This window comes from Otolemur garnettii, unplaced genomic scaffold, assembly GCF_000181295.1.
Source record: "Otolemur garnettii isolate 467f Iridium unplaced genomic scaffold, OtoGar3 scaffold00260, whole genome shotgun sequence".
NCBI lineage: Eukaryota > Metazoa > Chordata > Mammalia > Primates > Galagidae > Otolemur > Otolemur garnettii.
The window spans coordinates 479,111-495,390 of NW_003852655.1; the positions used below are offsets into that span (position 1 = coordinate 479,111).

General features: G+C 57.0%; 1 protein-coding gene across 4 annotated transcripts in view; it reads right to left on the reverse strand.

The window, feature by feature from the left end:
* The window catches only part of BRSK2 (BR serine/threonine kinase 2), a 48,349-nt gene that overhangs the window by 15,967 nt on the left and 16,102 nt on the right, over window positions 1-16,280 (reverse strand). For all 4 annotated transcript variants that reach the window (XM_012813343.2, XM_003802764.1, XM_012813341.1 and 1 more), the window contains exons 2-3: window positions 2,274-2,368; window positions 1,174-1,259 (exon numbers count right to left, since the gene is read on the reverse strand). In XM_012813343.2, coding sequence (XP_012668797.1) covers window positions 1,174-1,259; window positions 2,274-2,368 — 181 coding nt within the window. The remainder of the gene's footprint in view (window positions 1-1,173; window positions 1,260-2,273; window positions 2,369-16,280) is intronic.

Here is a 16,280-nt window from a genome sequence, read left to right on the forward strand (position 1 = left end):
CACTCAGGACAGCTGTGGAGCAGAGCTGGGCCCCTGGGTGGGATCTCAGCAGGGGGCTGGTCCTGGCGTGGGCGGGTGGGGGCCCAGGGCTCAGCAAAGCCCAGATGCTGGCTGGGGGTTGTGCCCTGGCAGCTGGATGCGGGGCTGCACTGGGCTGTGGCCCCAGCAAGGGCACTGGACACCCTGCCCCGGCTCCTTCCTGCTCCATCCCAGGCCTTTGCTGGCCCTGAGCCCCCTGCAGTGCAGTCCCCACTACACAGAAGCATAGAAGTGACTGATCCCTACATAGTGTGGATGGGGCCTCTCTGGGCCCCTACCCCCACCCCAAACTCACAAATGGCACCAGGATGCTCTGAGATGGGTGCTTGTGGGCTCAGGAGGTGGGAGCAGAGGAAGTGTGAACCCTGACTCCTGCCCTCAGCCATCACCTCGGTCCCCCACTGCTCAGGCATAGGGGCTGAGGACCCATCTGTCCCCATCCCCAGGCCCACAGTGATGAAAACAGTGGCCTGCCGTGGCAGGGCTGCTCCACATCCTTCTTTTTTCTTTGGCTGTTACAAACTGGCAACCAGCCTTTGGGGCTGCACTGGGCCCATAGAAGTGGGAGGCCAAGGCCTGGGGGGCAACTGATGTCAAGGGGTAGTTAAGGCTGAGCATGGCCAGGTCCTCAGACAGGCCCCAGACCTTCCACCAGGACAGCCCCCGACCTGCTCCTGACTTCTTGGTGCTTGGCACCTCCCAGGCGCTCAACTGGGGGCAAGCCAAGGGCCAAGTAGACATCAATGGCACCCCAAGGACCGCACGGTGGAGGACCCCAGGGTCAACCTCTGTTGCCCTTTCCTCTGTCCCCACCCAGAGGGCTCTGCCAGGTGAGTGACCACCACAGCCACTCCCAAGAGTTGCTGAGGCTCCCGCTTGGGCCCACCTAGACACACAAAGATTTCTGTTGGCACCATAGCTGTGGTGGGTGCGGGGTCCAGGGTTGGGGCATGATCCAACTCTCCTCTCTTAACCCCAGGCCCCAGCTAGCCACGACCCCCACTGGCCTCTAGCTGTTGGCTCTGTGAGCTCCTCAGGGTGGCCACAGGCCAGTCGGGAGAAGCAGCTCCCCCCCCCCGGCCTATCTGGCCACCCACCCCACACCCCCAGCTCTGCAGACCCAGCAATACCTACAAATATTTTTTGTTTTCATAAACGTCGTGCAGCTTCAGAACATGTGGGTGCTCTATGAGCTTCAGGATGGCGATCTCCCGCTCCACCTGTGGGAAGTCAGATCATGGTTTGCATGGCTTACAAGACCCCAGCACCAGGTTGACAGCTGCTTGGATGCCGGGTCCTCCGTTTCAGGGGTGGTGCCCCAAGAACAGGCAGAGTCAGTCTCCAGGCCTTAGCAGGGGGCCAGAGGCCATCCCTGGGCCAACTGCCCGGGGCTAGGTCTCAGACCCTCCATTGGGAAACCTGCCTGTCGTGTGTCCCTGCCCACAGCCTCTGCTGCTATGTGGCCCTGGGAGAGGCAGAAGGAGCCCCGGCAGAGGACGCCCCATCCTGATGAGAAGCCATGTCCTGGGTGGGTGCCACCAGAGACGCAGCCAGCTGGCCCCCAGCCCTGCCCTGTGATGTTGGCACCTGCTGGGCCCTTTGCTCAGGACTCTGTGCACGCAGGGAGCCTTGCTCCTCAGGGTAGGTTAGACCTACTTGTGCCTCACCTCCCCCGTTAAGCCATCTGAACTTCTCCTACCCCACTAGCCAAGGACCTTCAACCCCACAGGCTCCCCCGTCAGTAGCACCCACAAATCCCACCCCAGCTGTTCCCACCCTCCCTTTCCTGCCTTGTGCTGGGGGAGAAGGAACTAACCTCAGAGAATATTCAGGCATTTGGCCCAAGGGCCGTGCTTTGGCTACAGCCTCTGGCCTGAATACCCCTTTAGCTTCTAGAAAACCTTGAAGCCTAGGAAGCCCACATCCTGCTGACAGGCTCAGGAGTCCTCCCCCACATAAGATATGTCCAATTCCCAGGGTGCCAGGTTCCATGCCAGGCCAGGGAGACCAGCCCCACAGGAGCCTTCAGAGGCAGGGCTCTCCTCTGGGTCCTAACTAGGAATCAAGGCCCAGCCAGCAGGCCTACTGGGTTGGGACAGCTCTCAACTGGCTAGCTGAGGGCCTGTCCCCAGGACAGGAAGGCAGGCAGGGCAGCATGAGGGGCAACCTGGAACAGGGATGTGTGGGGTCTCATGGTGGTGGCAGGTCCTGCGCAGCCCTGGCCAATGCCTCACCTTCATTAGCACAGACTCGCTGAGCTTCTCACGGTTCACAATCTTGATGGCGACTTTCTGGCATGTAACACAGTGGATCCCCAGCTTCACGAGGCCTGCAGAGTGAGGCCATAGCTCAGACTCAGCCCAGCCACAAGGTAGCCCCTGCCCTGCACGGCTCCCTGCCTGAGGTCCTTCACCTCTTCCAGCCCCAGCCGCAGGGACCTGCTGCCTGCTCCCAACCCAGCCCTTGGTTGTGGTCCAGAACAGCTTGGTGGGTGAGGCCATCTCCCCCACCACAGCTTCCTCCCGTGAGTCTACCCTTCGGCCTCTGGAAGCCTGGGGCCTCAGGGGTCCCTGGCCAGTGAGCCAAGATATGCTGAGGTCCAAAACCAGCCTCCCTCCCAAGAGACTGTCACCCTAATCCCACCCGAGTCCCAAATTTGCAGAAACGTCCCTCTGCACCTGAGGCCTCTGACACCAGGACAGGCCCAAAGCCATCTGAAGGACAGGGTGCTGTGGTCCCTCTGTGTCATAGCCAGGCACCTGCCTTCCCTCCCTGTGTGGACACTGGGCCACCACAGCCTGGCCACTGCCCTGAGCTCCTGCTGGACCGGGCTATGGCATCAGCACTGAGGATCAATCAGAGGCTCATGCTTCCCCTCCTGGGCCAGCCCTGCCACCGAGGCTCCCAGGTGTGGGGCATCATCAGGGCCTCCCACTCCATGAGTGTCGGACTCCCAGAGGCCAACTAGGATTTCTGCTCAGCTGTAACAGACGTGGACCCTTCCAGGACCCTTCCTACACATCACCAAGAGCCACTTCTGAGTCTAGGAGGTCACCTGGTGGGGCAGGGAGGTGCAGTGTTGCGCCCCAATGGTGACATCAAGCATCTTTCCCCACGCAGACTGACCACGTCAGTCACATTTGCACATTTCTGACGCACACACACGTGTGTGCATTTTCTCATCCATGGGCAAGAGCCCTTTGCTTTTCACGGGAAATTAGCCCTTCATCATATGTACCAAGGATATGTCCCCAGCCCTGAGGCTAGTCTCTCAGCTCAGTTCTGCCTTTATGCTGTGTATATTCACGTGGGGCCTGTCACCTGCTCTCAGCCGTGGCTTCATGGTCACCCCCGGGCCCCTGCTGTGGTGTGGTGCCCTGTCCCACCCCAGGTCTGAGGGTGGTCTGGTCGATGTACCCAGCTGCTTGTGTGGTCCAGGCCCACAGCCATGGTCCCCCCCTGGGGATACAGGAGCCATAGGCCCCACAGGTGGGCTCTTCCCTCCTGTCCCAAGTAGAGGGGAAGGGCCTGGCCAGCGGAGGTCCAGGACCCTGTGTGAAGACAAGGCTTCCACAGTGGTGGGGGGAGGCAGGGTGTGCTTGTGAGGCTGCTCTGACTCCTGGGGCCTCCCTCTGGCTGCCTCTGACCTAGCACGAGGGTTGGGGGCCAGTTCCCGTTCAGACAGAGCACGTGGACAGGAGCAGGGAGGTGGTGCAGAAGGACCTCCTCCTCCACGATTCAGTACCATGTGGACCCACCCGTGGCCTAGGACACCACCACATCCAGGACATGCTGTGGCTGGACCTGGGGTCCCAGTAGGCCCTCCCCAGCCCAGAGGCCACCTGCTCCCCAGGTGAGGAGGTACCTGAAGGCAGGATTCAGCCCATGTGGGAAAGCAGGCTGACCAACAACAAAAACCTCCACCCCAAGGGAATTAGTTTCAGAAAATTCACAAGGCAAACTCACAGATGCTGCAGCAGAGTTGAGCAGCTAGGGTTACACACCAGAAATCACCCCAGGAGTGGCTCTGGGACCCCAAAAGACAGATACAGGGTCAGAGGTGAGACAGCACTCTGAGGACAGGTGGTCAGCCATGGGCAAAAAAGCAGGAACAACTACAGTGCTCTCACATGGCATGTCAGCATCCTGAGCACCCCACAGAAGGACAGGGCCCAGACACAGGCCATAGGCACTCACCAATGACCACACAGGAGGGGGCTGGGCACAGCATAGCCAGCCCTGCGCAGGGATGACGCACGCACACACACGCGCACGCACACACATACCTCATGCACACACCGTGCACACGCACACAGAACAACACACAGCACACGTGCACATGTCTGGCACACACACATGCCCAATGCACATGTGCACACATGTCTGACACACACAGAGCACATGCCCAATGCACATGTGCACACACATCTGGCACACACACAGCACATGCCCAATGCACATGTGCACACACATGTATGCATGTCCAGTGCACACACATATACACACCCATACGCACCCCCACATGCCTGGCCTTCAGACTCCCTGTGGGGAAATGTGGTCCTGCCTGCAGGAAAGGAGGGGAGGTAGGGTTAGAGCCAGAAGAAAGCTCCTAGGTCTCTGGCAGACCCAGGTGGGAGAATCACTTGAACTCAGGAGTTGGAGACCAGCCTGGATAACATAGCAAGACCTCATTCTACAAAAAATAAAAAATTTAGCTGGGCATAGTGACACCTGAAGTGCTACCTACTGAGGAGGCCAAGACGGGAAGATCACCTGAGCCCAGGAGTGGAGGCTACATTGGTTATGATGAGGGCACTGCACCCCAGCCTAGGTGACTGAACAAGACTCTGTCTCAAACAAACCAAACTGAGCAGGCTGGGCCGACTTTCTAGAAATTGAGTATCAGAAGGACAGTGCTGGCCAAAGGCAGCTAAGTACCAACTGGGCTGGGTGCTGTTCTGGGGGAGCCTATTTCACATCTACCTCACAGACGAGGAAACTCTGGGTCCTGCTGCCCAGCTAGCACACGTCTCAGATGGGCAGTGGACAAGTGAGGGCCCCACACTGTCCTGGGGGAAGCTCCTCAGGGGACAGAGACAGTCTTGGGCTGGAGCCCACGGCTGCAGGGGATAGTTGGTCTCTTGAATGAGCATAGCCTCCAGCCTCCTGCCTATGCTCAGATGAACATCACGCAGCCGAGGTGTAGAAGAGCCTTGCTGTCCTTGCTCTGGCAATTTCCATCCTGTCTCCATCTTCCTTCACGTGTGGCCCCTCTGCACAGAAAGTCCTTTCACTGTTACCACGCCCTGAAAACTCCTGCACACCAATGATGCCCAGTGTGGAGATGACCCTCTCTGCGTCCTGGTTTCCCTGGACCCAGGTCCTTGGGACAGAATGTTTGGGTGCTGGGCATTTCTGCCACTTCCCTGAGTGGGGCGTGTGCCCTGGTGAAGGGAACAGAGGCTCTGGGGGAAGCATGGTCACCCTTAACCACCTAGCCTCCAACCTGCTGGGGCTCATTTTCCAATTGTGACTTTACCTCTAATTATTATCTTTGCATAAATACAAGCTCTCGCACACAGAGGAAAAGTGCATGGTGCCATGGATAATTGTGCTGGTCTTTGAAAGGGCTGGAGCGCAGGGTCGGAGGAACTGCCAGCTCAGACCAGGCACACAGAGGCTGAACCTGCCTGTACCGAAGGGTATACTGTGGTGGGCTGGGGCCACCCACTGGAGAGAGCTCCACTCAGCACCCCACACATACCCATCCCCTAAGCAAACCCCGCCCCCTACCTGTTAGACCCTGCAGCTCTGCCCCTGGGGCAGCTGGTTACCTGTGCAGACACCCTCCAGGCTCCCTCAGGCCTCTCCAGCCAGCTTGCCCTTGGCTGACGGGTCCTGAGCCCTCCCTCACACACCCGAAGGATATCCTGCACTCCAAGCTCTGTCTGGCCACCACTCAGTCCACTGACCTTGTGGCCAATGACCCTTGGGAGCAGGTGTGGCCCTCACTGGCTGACTCTCCAAGCCTCACAGATGGCTCTATGAATTCCCAGTAGCCAGAGCACCTCAAGCCCATCCTGGCCACCCCGATGGATCCAGGGTCGAGGCTTAGGAGCCAGCTAGCACCCCGCACCCCTGTGTCCTGTCTCCTCAGAGTAGCCCTACCCGCCTCGGGCAAGGACCAAAAGCCCACCACCAGCACACACATGCCATCCGCAGAACATTGTTCCCTGGGCAGGAGCGCAGGCAGGGCTGAGATCTGGCAGCCTGTGAGTTAGGGCAGCTGGGCAGCTTGCATGACTTTCTATAGCTGTCGTAGAGCTGCAGGCACAGCTGATCCATCACAAGCCCTGCTTCCCAGAGCCAGGCAGGGTACTAAGCATGAGGCTGTTAGACACTAACACCAGGCAGAAAGTGGCCTTCTTGGGGACAGTCAAGACAGGCTATCAACAGGAGGCCATCCCTGTAGAGGGAGGCTGGAAGGAGGGGCAGCCCCTTGGCCTGGGGCTTCCTGGAGCCAGGTGGGTGTGGAGACTGGCTAGAGCTGGCTCCCAGCTCAGTGCTATCAAGGCCCCAGAAGGGTCCTGTTCCCCAGCAGTCAGCTCTCCAGAGGCCTTAGGTCTAGGCAGGGAAGGTGGCCAGGCTGTCGCTGTACACCCACGCCATGCGGCCCAGCCTGGGGGTATCTACCTGAAGGGCCACCTGGGGACCTTGTCCCCTCACCCAGAAGAAAGTGAGTTCTGAAAAAGTGTGGGAGATGACTCACCCACCAGAGGCCAAAGGGGAGGGACATGGGGGAGGAGACGACTGGAGGAGGATACCACATGGGGGGGCACGCAGGAACAGGTAGGGGACCACAGGGAAGCCAGAACTGCCTGGCCAGGCCACTGTCCCTGGTGCTGAATGTGATGGGGGCAGGAGAGGACGGAGTACAGGGGTGGGTGTCCTGGGCCTGTCAGGTCATGGTCCCCTTCCCTGTAGGTTTCAGGGTCTGGGGGAGCAAGACCCATGGCAGGGTCTTGGGAAGATGCACCAACATGCTCAGGTTCCTACTCCTACCAGCTGTAGGTCCCCAGAGCACGAAGGGTCTCCTGCACATCAAAGGACAGGGGTTCACCAGCTATGCCCAGGCCCAGTGCAGGCAGCTGTGTGTGGGTACTCCCAGCTCCTCCTGGCAGCCTCATAGGTCTCTGACACACCCCCCTCCCTGCACCATGGTTCAGATCAAGAGGGAAGTAGGTGGAGGCCAAAGGCCTAGGTGGGGTCTGACATATTCAAAGTGCCCAGGGCCAGCCAGCTGGGAGGAGGAGGGAAGAACAGGTGTGTATGTGTAGGCCCCACTGCAACTGCCCCTGCAACCTCTGGGCCCAGTCCTGGCTTTTCTGTCGATTTAGTCAGTCTGCGCTCCAGACACAGTCAAATTCTTCCTCCCAGTGGCCCTGGTGTGGTCCCCTCACACCACAGCATGGTGGCCTGGGGGCCAAGGGAATAGGGCAGAGGATGATGCAGACCACAGAGAACCCTCAGCGTCCTCCAGGGCTCCAAGGCCCCTGGCCACCACGGCATGAGTCTACATGGGAAGGAACTGCAGCCACTAGCCTGTCCCGCATGACCTATGCACTGGACTCTGAGCTGGAGCACCCACCTTGGCCACTCTGGGATGCCTGATGCCCAGAGCCCTCAGGGACTATGACCTGGTGCCTCTGTGGCCTCAAGCCACTGAGTGTTGGAAGCCCTGGTGATACACCACACAGCAAAAAAGATGAGTGCACTTGGTCCTGACTCCCAAGCCATGCTCAGCACTGGGAGGAAGTTTTGCAGGGGACAACATAGTCCTAGTGGCAGAGGGCCTGGGAGCCAATCCTTTCAAGTCTGTGGTCTCTAACAAGGCTCCCAACTCCCCCATGGAAGTGGTGAGCATGACCCTTCTTGCCTAGGCTGCTGCCCTGGGCACTGGGAGTACAGCTGCCCCAGGTCCCTGGCAAGGTCCCATACCCCCAGATATGCTCAGTAAGCTCCTCCTGCCACGTCCTTGCCCCTGGGAAGGGGCCCTGCCCCCACTTTCCACTCTGATCATGCAGCCCTCACCTTGTTGGTTAATCACTGAAACGATCCTGGTGGGGCTGGCACAGGTGCCCAGCACTGGCTGTGCAGCTTCTGAGCCTTGGGCAGAAGGGCCATGCTGCACACATTTAACAGGTGGGGAAGTGTCTGCATCCCAAGGCACAGAGGTCTGACTTAATCTGGAAAGAGGCCTCCACAGAGTGATTAATGATGGTTCTCAGTATGGCACCACCTTGGACTCAGGGTGGACCCTAAGTCCAGTGACCAGTGCTCTTACAAGACACAGGCAGAGGGGATTTGGACATGGACGCATGTGCAGAGGACGCCCTGTAAGGATGAGGCCAGGATCAAGGTGACAATTCTATAAGCCAAGGGTGGCAGCAGTGACCAGAGCCCCCCACTCCTCACACAGATCTCAGATGGACCACACCGCATAGCCAGCAGAGCTGCGAGAAGGCACGTTTCTGCTGTTTCAGGCCCGAGGGTGTGGTGGTTGCCACAGCACACAGCCCTGAGGAGCGGTGCAAGCCACCTGCAGCTCACACAACCTGCCTTTAATCACAAACCTCTTGGCATGATTCAAACAGGGCTCCCTCAGGGTGCAGAGAGACGAACATGGTGTCTCCTGGCACATTCAGCAGATGTGTCTGAGCCTGGCAAGGTGCAGCTCCTGCCCACATGGAAGGATTCCCCGAGGAGCTCCTAAGGTCTCCTGACCCAGCTCAGCCTCAGCCATTATGTACAGGGGTCCTCAAACTTTTTAAACAAAGGGCCAGTTCACTGTCCCTCAGACCGTTGGAGGGCCAGACTATAGGTCCCTGGATGAGTCGGCTGCTAAGCAGGACAGGCGGGCCTGATAAATATCCTCGGTGAGCTGCATGTGGCCCGCAGGCCATAGTTTGAGGACACCTGATGCAGGAGGAGGCCTGGGGCCCGCACCCTGGGAGGCACCCTGTGGGGTCCCCTCAGACCAAGCTGCTGGCTGTGCCATGAAGGCACTGAGGCAGGGGGCTCTGGGCTCCTGCCCCAATGTCACTGACTGGCTATAACTGAGGCTCCCATAAGCTCCCCTCTGCCCTCTACCCACACAAAGTGCTGCCCCTTTCTCAGAGGGGCTGAGGGGCAGGGACTGGGTCACTTGCTCAGAAACCCATGTCTGTGCAGCCTGGAGGCTCGTTGCCCTGCCATCGTGTCACCAGGTCAGGCAGCCTTTGGAGTGTAGGGTGTCCTAGTGGGTACAGGGTCTACCCCATCACCCTCCCCAGCCCAGTCTGGGCTGGGCAAAGTGGCAGAGAGACCGAGAGACTGGAAGGGACGTGTCCAGTCCACATGGAGCCAGGGCCACGGGGAGCCCCTCTAGCACCACCAATAGGATGGGGCAGCTTGCTGGGCAGAGGACCTCCAAGTGGAGCCAAGGAGCCCTGTGTCCTGACTGGGGGAGCAGATGACTTGCTCCTAGCCTCGCATGGAGGTAGGTTGTCCTTAGAAGCTAGTTGTCATAGCTCTGAGGCCCCAGTTCAGCCAAACTCTTGTCTCAGGTAAGGCAGGGGGCTGCTATGGGAACCACATCCTGGGGACCTGTGCTCTCTGCACAGTTTTGTGCTCACTGGCACCTGCCCCATGTTCACATGCCCACCTGGTACCCCAAAAGAGCCGCCTGTGCCCTGGAGTTGGGCCTTGGTTCCATGGCTGCCCCTCTGCAGCTGGGGCACATGTTCCTACAGGACACCACACATTGGCACATGGAGTAGAGTCCTGGGGAAGGCACGGGGGACGCTGAGTCGGTTGGTGAGCACTGGTAGGGGTTGGGGCTGGCTGTCCCCATCCTACTTCCAATTGGTCTGACTTGGGTCCCCACCCGCCCACACTCCCCAGGAGTGAGAAGCATGAGGGTCAGGCTGTGGTTTGGGCTGTTGGCCACCCAGGCCTGGGCACATGTGTCAGCACTGACCCCAGCGGTGCACTGGGCCACCGCCTCCTGGCCACGCATCCTACCCACGGGGGCCACTGGGCCGAGGAACCCCTAACCCCAGCAGCCCGGGTGTACCCTGCCCTGCCCTGCATCACCCCCAGGCAGTGCCCTGGAGAAGGTGGGAGGGGGCCAGTGCTGTGCTGGCAGGTTTGGTTTCTGGGGCAGTGCACCCCCTGCCTGAAAGGCCTCAGCCCCCTCACTAGTGCCTGCCCTGCTCCTCCTGTCACCCAGCAGCTTCCTCTGCTCTGTGATGCCCACCCCCACCCTGGGGGGGGCACCCTGGACAGAGGACCCAGACAGGGGTGGCAGGTGCTGCACACACTGGTACTAGCTCAGTAGGGAGCTCACTGCTGCCATCCGCCCACCAGTATCAGGCAGGAGCTGCAATAGGAGAGGGCAGCCACATCTCTTGGGAGACAACTGTTCACACTCAGAAAAGGAACCTCTCAAATTAAATTAATTAAGCCCTGAAATACTTCACAGGCGCTATAGCAGCTTGGCCGCCTGTGCCTCACTCCCAGCCCTCCCTGTGCAACACCCAAATATGAGGAGGCTTCTGGCTGCTTGACAGGACCCAGCGGGGAGGGGCGGCACTCCTCAAGGGGGCTGAGATGAGGGGTGGCTGGTGGCTGCCCTCCTGGGGTGGGACCTCAGCAGCATCAGCCTCAGCGGCCCCCCAATGCCTCTTTCCCACAGTTGGAGAGACAGAGTGAGGACCCCCATAGCCCTGCAGTGCAAGGTGCCAGGCTGGGTCCGCATAGCCGAGGGAGCCAAGTGGCCCAGCTGGGCCCTGGATATCTGCAGGCCCCTGGCTGCTTCTAGAAGCCCCTAGGTTGCACTCAACAGGAAGATGCAGACAGAAGCCCCCACCAAGCTCTAGGTAATGACTTACCTGCCAGCACCCAGCCAGGGACACAGGCCCCCTCCCTAAGACAGTGGTAGTGGGCACGCCAGCCTGGCAATGGGACACCAATCCTACCCAGAGCCAAGAACAGAGGAGCCTCAGGGCCATGGACTGAGTGGGGTTAGAGACCAGGGCCACCTGGGGGGCTGCAGCGAGGTTGGGCTGGAGGAGTTCTGGGAGCTGGGTCCAGGCAGGGTCTGCATGGAGAGGCCCAGCTCCAGCCAGACAATCCTCTCATTCACTTGGATTAGAAGGGAGCAGGCAGGGATAGGAAATCTCCAAACATTCCAGAAGCCTCTGGAGGAAGATAGGCAGGGCACCTGTCTCCAGGGGGTCCCAGGAAGGCTGTGAATGTTCCGACAGCAGGGAGGAGGCTGCAGATACAATGGGAGCAAGTGCTGATCTCCTCCCTCCATGCCAGGCCCAGGGATAGTGAGGGACATGTGCCCCCAGCTGGCCCCAGCAGGACACGTGCACACAGACCCCAACCAGCACACTGACCCATGGGCCTGTTCCACAAAGCCCTAGGAAGAAGCTGTGCCTGTCAGTGAGGAAAACCCCTGCCTCCAGCCCAGCTCCCTTTCAGGTGAACAAATGGCCATGTGACCAGGGCCGGGAGGAGATGCGTTAGCCTGAAAGCGGATGTCCTAAGAACTGACCATCACGGAACATGCATTTTTTAAAAAAAAACCTCTTCCTGTTTATTACATGAATTTTCCAAGAGTTAACAAGTTGCTTTATCTACTGACAAGAAATCTACAAAAAGGGTGAGAAAATAAGAAGATGCTCTAAGATGTTAAAAATAGCTACTGCTAGAATAAGAAATTGTTTAAAAAAGGACTGAAAATTTTGAGAAAATAAGGCAGAGCAAGAAGAAAAAAAGACGAGATGAAATAAGCGGAGATGTCAACCCCACAAGCCTGCACCCAATGCAGCAGTGCCCCAGCCAGGAGGAGGCCTGGACCAGGCTGTTCACATCTGCCCTGGGACAGGAGTTCCCAGAGCCTCCCTCAGAGACAGGCACTCAACACACAATAGAAAGCAAAGAAGAAACCCATGCACCTTGGGGATCACACCCTGGAGATGCCAGACTAGAGCTGGGCAGACAGCCCTGGCCCAGTGGAGCCCCACATGGACCAGACCGACCAGCCCCAGCCTGACAGAGGGAAAGATGTGTCCTGGACGACCGCGGGCTGGACCACTGCTCTGGACCAACAGGATGTGGCAAGCAACAAGGACACAGACAAACATGGGAAAGTATGACCTGCACTCAAGAAAAACAGCCGACAGAAGCAGGCCACAGCTGACCCAAATACCAGAATTTCCAAAAAAGGGTAAGGTATTATTATGAACATACATGTTTTTAATTGGAGAAAAGGATGGACAAAAATAAAACACCGAACCGACTTGACAGCAGGAAAAAGGGCTGGTGAACTCCAAGAAAGTTCAGCAGACGTCCAAGGTGAAAAGCAGCAGTGACAAGGCGGGAGCCAGGCAGAGGCATGTCAGGGCTGATGGGACACCCGCAGTCCCACACTCTAAATGGGTCTCACAAAGGCGGACAGAGAAACAGGTCGCAGGATGCATTTTAAGAGAGAAAAGCCAACAATCTTTCCAGATGTTTAAGTGTGTCCTCCCGTGGAGCTCACTGGACCTCCTGGAGAATAGAAAGGCAGGACCACGTGGGGCACATCCCTGCAGAGCTGATCACTGGGAGAGAAGGTACGGAAAGGTGCCAGAGGGGCCCTGAGTGACACCTGCCTTCCTGCTAGAGGTACCAACTGAGAATTCTATACCTAGCAAGAACAGCTTCAACATCAAGGTGCCAGCTGTGCAGCCCAGCGAAGGCAGAGATGCCGGATGGACACGGGGCTCCTCAGCAGCCCAAACAGGCATGAGGCTGGGAAGAGCCGAGGAGCTGAGGAGCCCTGAACCTCTGTTCCTGAAAAGTGGGGCTGCGGCAGGCAAATGCTGGGACACAGTAAGGAGATAGCACTGGGTGCCCACAGAGGAGGCCTGCAGTGGAGGCCATGTGTCAGGCTCAGCTGCACTCAGGCATCCACAGCCCTCCTAGGCTCAGGGTCCTTTGTGCTCTTACAAACCGCTATAGAGGTGGGCCGGCTTTTGTTCATGTGGTTGTATTTATTGCAAAATAAATTAGAGCAGGAATTTTAAAAAGTTAGTCCATTTAAACATAATAAACCATTATGTATACTTTCTTTTTTTTGTGACAGAGTCTCAAGCTGTCGTCCCAGGTAGAGTGTTATGGTGTCGCAGATCACAGCAACCTCAATTCTTGGGCTTAAGTGATTCTCTTGCCTCAGTCTCCTAAGTAGCTGGGACTATAGGCACCTGCCACAAGACCCGGCTATTTTTTTGTTGCAGTTGTCATTGTTGTTTTAGCTGGCCTGGGCTGGTTTCAAATCCGCCAGCCTCGGTGTGTGTGGCCAGTGTCCTACCAACTGAGCTACGGGTGCCTCCCATTATGTATGCATTAATTGTATATAAATTTATAAGAAATATTTTTTTTGCACTTTTTGGCTGGGGCTGGGTTTGAACCCACCACTTCTGGCATATGGGGCTGGCGCCCTACTCCTTTGAGCCATAGGCGCCACCCCTACAAGAAATACTTTTTAAAAAATAATCATATGCCTTTTAAAACCGAAGAATCCATGAGAAGAACAGGGCTGTCTCATGTCTTTCAAGTTTCTTACTCTGTGCCTTAAAGAAGACATCATGGGCCTCTGGAAAACTCCCCTAGGTTGAGGCAAATAACATCCTATAATGCCACAGAAATAACAGTCTCATGGACCCTGCAGGATCTCAGGGCCCTAAGGGGGGGGGGGAGGAGTGATAAGACTTTGAGAATCACCACCTGAGAGCAATCACTAAGGAAATGGCCCAGCAAGGAGGCAAGCTGAGCTCAGACCCAGGCCCAGATCAGCACAGCCTCCCTGGGAGCTGGGAGCCGGCAGGGAGAATCATTAGAGCTGACAGTGGACCTACCATTCAGTCCAGCAGCCTCACATGGTTCTTCTCCAGCGTTAAAGCAGTCACTTCTATCAGAAAGACAGCTGAATGTTCACTGCAGTACAGTTCACAGGCACGAAGATGTAGAATCAACCCAGGTGCCTGTCACTCCCTGAGCAGTTAACTCAGGTGCTTTGCGCTCACCACAGAACACGACTCAGCTCCGGAAAAGGATGGGTTAGAATGATTATCCTAAGCGTCTCAAGAATGGAAAAACAAACACCACATGTACTTACTGTTAAGTTGGAACTGATGGGCACAGGAGCACAGAGGGAAGGAAAATTCAGTGGAGATCAAAGAGGGGAATGGAAGCAGAGGAGGCCGCAAGCAGGCTCAGGGGTACCTCTGGGAGCTGGGCACACCTGCAGCTGGCTCGGGTGATCGTGTACCCCAAAGCATTTTTACTCCCATGGTATTTTGAAATAAATATTTAAAAACACCTGGCCGATGTTGAAAGAAGAAAAGAAAGTGGGTACAGGCTCAGAGATGGGACAAATGGCAAAGAGCAGGACTGAAACCAAACCATGCCAGCAAGATACTGAGTGTAAGGGACTGGGAGCTGGGAGCCAGCAGGGAGCGTCCTCAGAGGAGACATAGACCCAAGTTGACACTGCCTGTCTGAGCGTAAGGACACGCAGGCTGGAGGGAAGAGCCACTGAGCACGGGTGACTGATGAGGCCCCTTGGGTGACTGAGGACAGAGGGCCGAGGACAAGTGAGCAGACACAGTGGGCTGGACTGTGTGGACAGCAGCGGAGTGGTGCTCCATCCAGCAAGGTCAGATGCTGCAGGGACTCAGCAGCGACCCCTGGCTGGGCAGTGGGAAGGTCACATGTACAGGGTGGCAGGATGGCAGTGGGATGGGGAGATGCAGGTTCAACTTCCAGAGGAGCTCTGACAGATGTGGACGGGGCTGTGATAAAGCTGACCCCATGGGCACCCTTCATCGGCATGGGGGGTGAGCGGGGAGTTTGGTGGCCAGACTGTACTTCAGACCCTGATGCACAGGACGTCTCCAGGAGATCTCCCAGGAGGGCCATCTGGGGCAGGAGGTCAGAAGGTTCTGAGGCAGCGGCTGCTGGACAAAAGGGGAACCTGACAGAATGACATCATCTCTGGGCTATCTTTTTTTTGTTTTTTTTTTAGAGAAGAACTTTATTCTTTATTAAGGTACCGTGCTAGAGGGCAGTGCCTGTGGCTCAGTGAGTAAGGGCGCCGGCCCCATATACCGCGGGTGGCGAGTTCAAACCTGGCCCTGGCCAAACTGCAACAAAAAATAGCCAGGCGTTGTGGCAGGTGCCTGTAGTCCTTGTTACTCAGGAGGCTGAGGCAAGAAAATTGCCTAAGCTCAGGAGTTGGAGATTGCTATGAGCTGTGACGTCATGGCACTCTACCAAAGGCAATAAAGTGAGACTAAAACAAACAAACAAATAAAAGATACCATGCTAGAAGTTATGAAGGATTTCTGTTGGAACACATTTGGAAAATAGAGTAGAGAGGTTTTTTTTTTTTTTGGTTTGAGACAGAGCCTCAAGCTGTCACCCTGGGTAGAGTGTTGTAGCATCACAGCTCACAGCAACCTCCAACTCCTGGGCTCAAGTGATTCTCCTGCCTCTGCCTCCCAAGTAGCTGAGACCATAGGTGCCTGCCACAATGCCCAGTTATTTTTTGGCTGCAGCCGTCATTGTTGTTTGGCAGGCCTGGGCTGGATTCGAGTCCACCAGCTCAGATGTGGCTGGCGCCTTAGCCACTTGAGCCACAGGCACCAAGTCTGTTTTTTTTTTTTTTTAAAGGTAAGGTTATAATAAATGGGTCAACAGTGCAAGGTAAAAAGAAAGGCAATTTGGAACTGCAGGACACTCAAAGGTGACACCCACATGGGACGTCTGGAAGGAGCCAACTCACAGATCTCCTGGCCCCTAGTGTTCCCAACCCGCAATGGGCCTCAGAGCAGAGTGGCCAGCACAGGCCCATGACCCAGCCCCATGGCCATGGCTCAGGGTCCAGACAGAGTCGTAAGTCCACATGGCCATCATGGAAGCCTCTTTATGATCTTTTAGCTTTTGAGAGTCAACCAGCAGGGAAACCCCAGAAGGTGGCAGAGGGACACACAGAAATGCTTTAAGAAGCTGAAGCAGGCTTGGCGCCTGTGGCTCAAGCGGCTAAGGCGCCGGCCACATACACCTAAGGTGGCGGGTTCGAATCCCCAGCCCGGGCCCGCCAAACAACGATGGCTGCAACCAAAAAAATGGCCAGGCGTTGTGGCGGG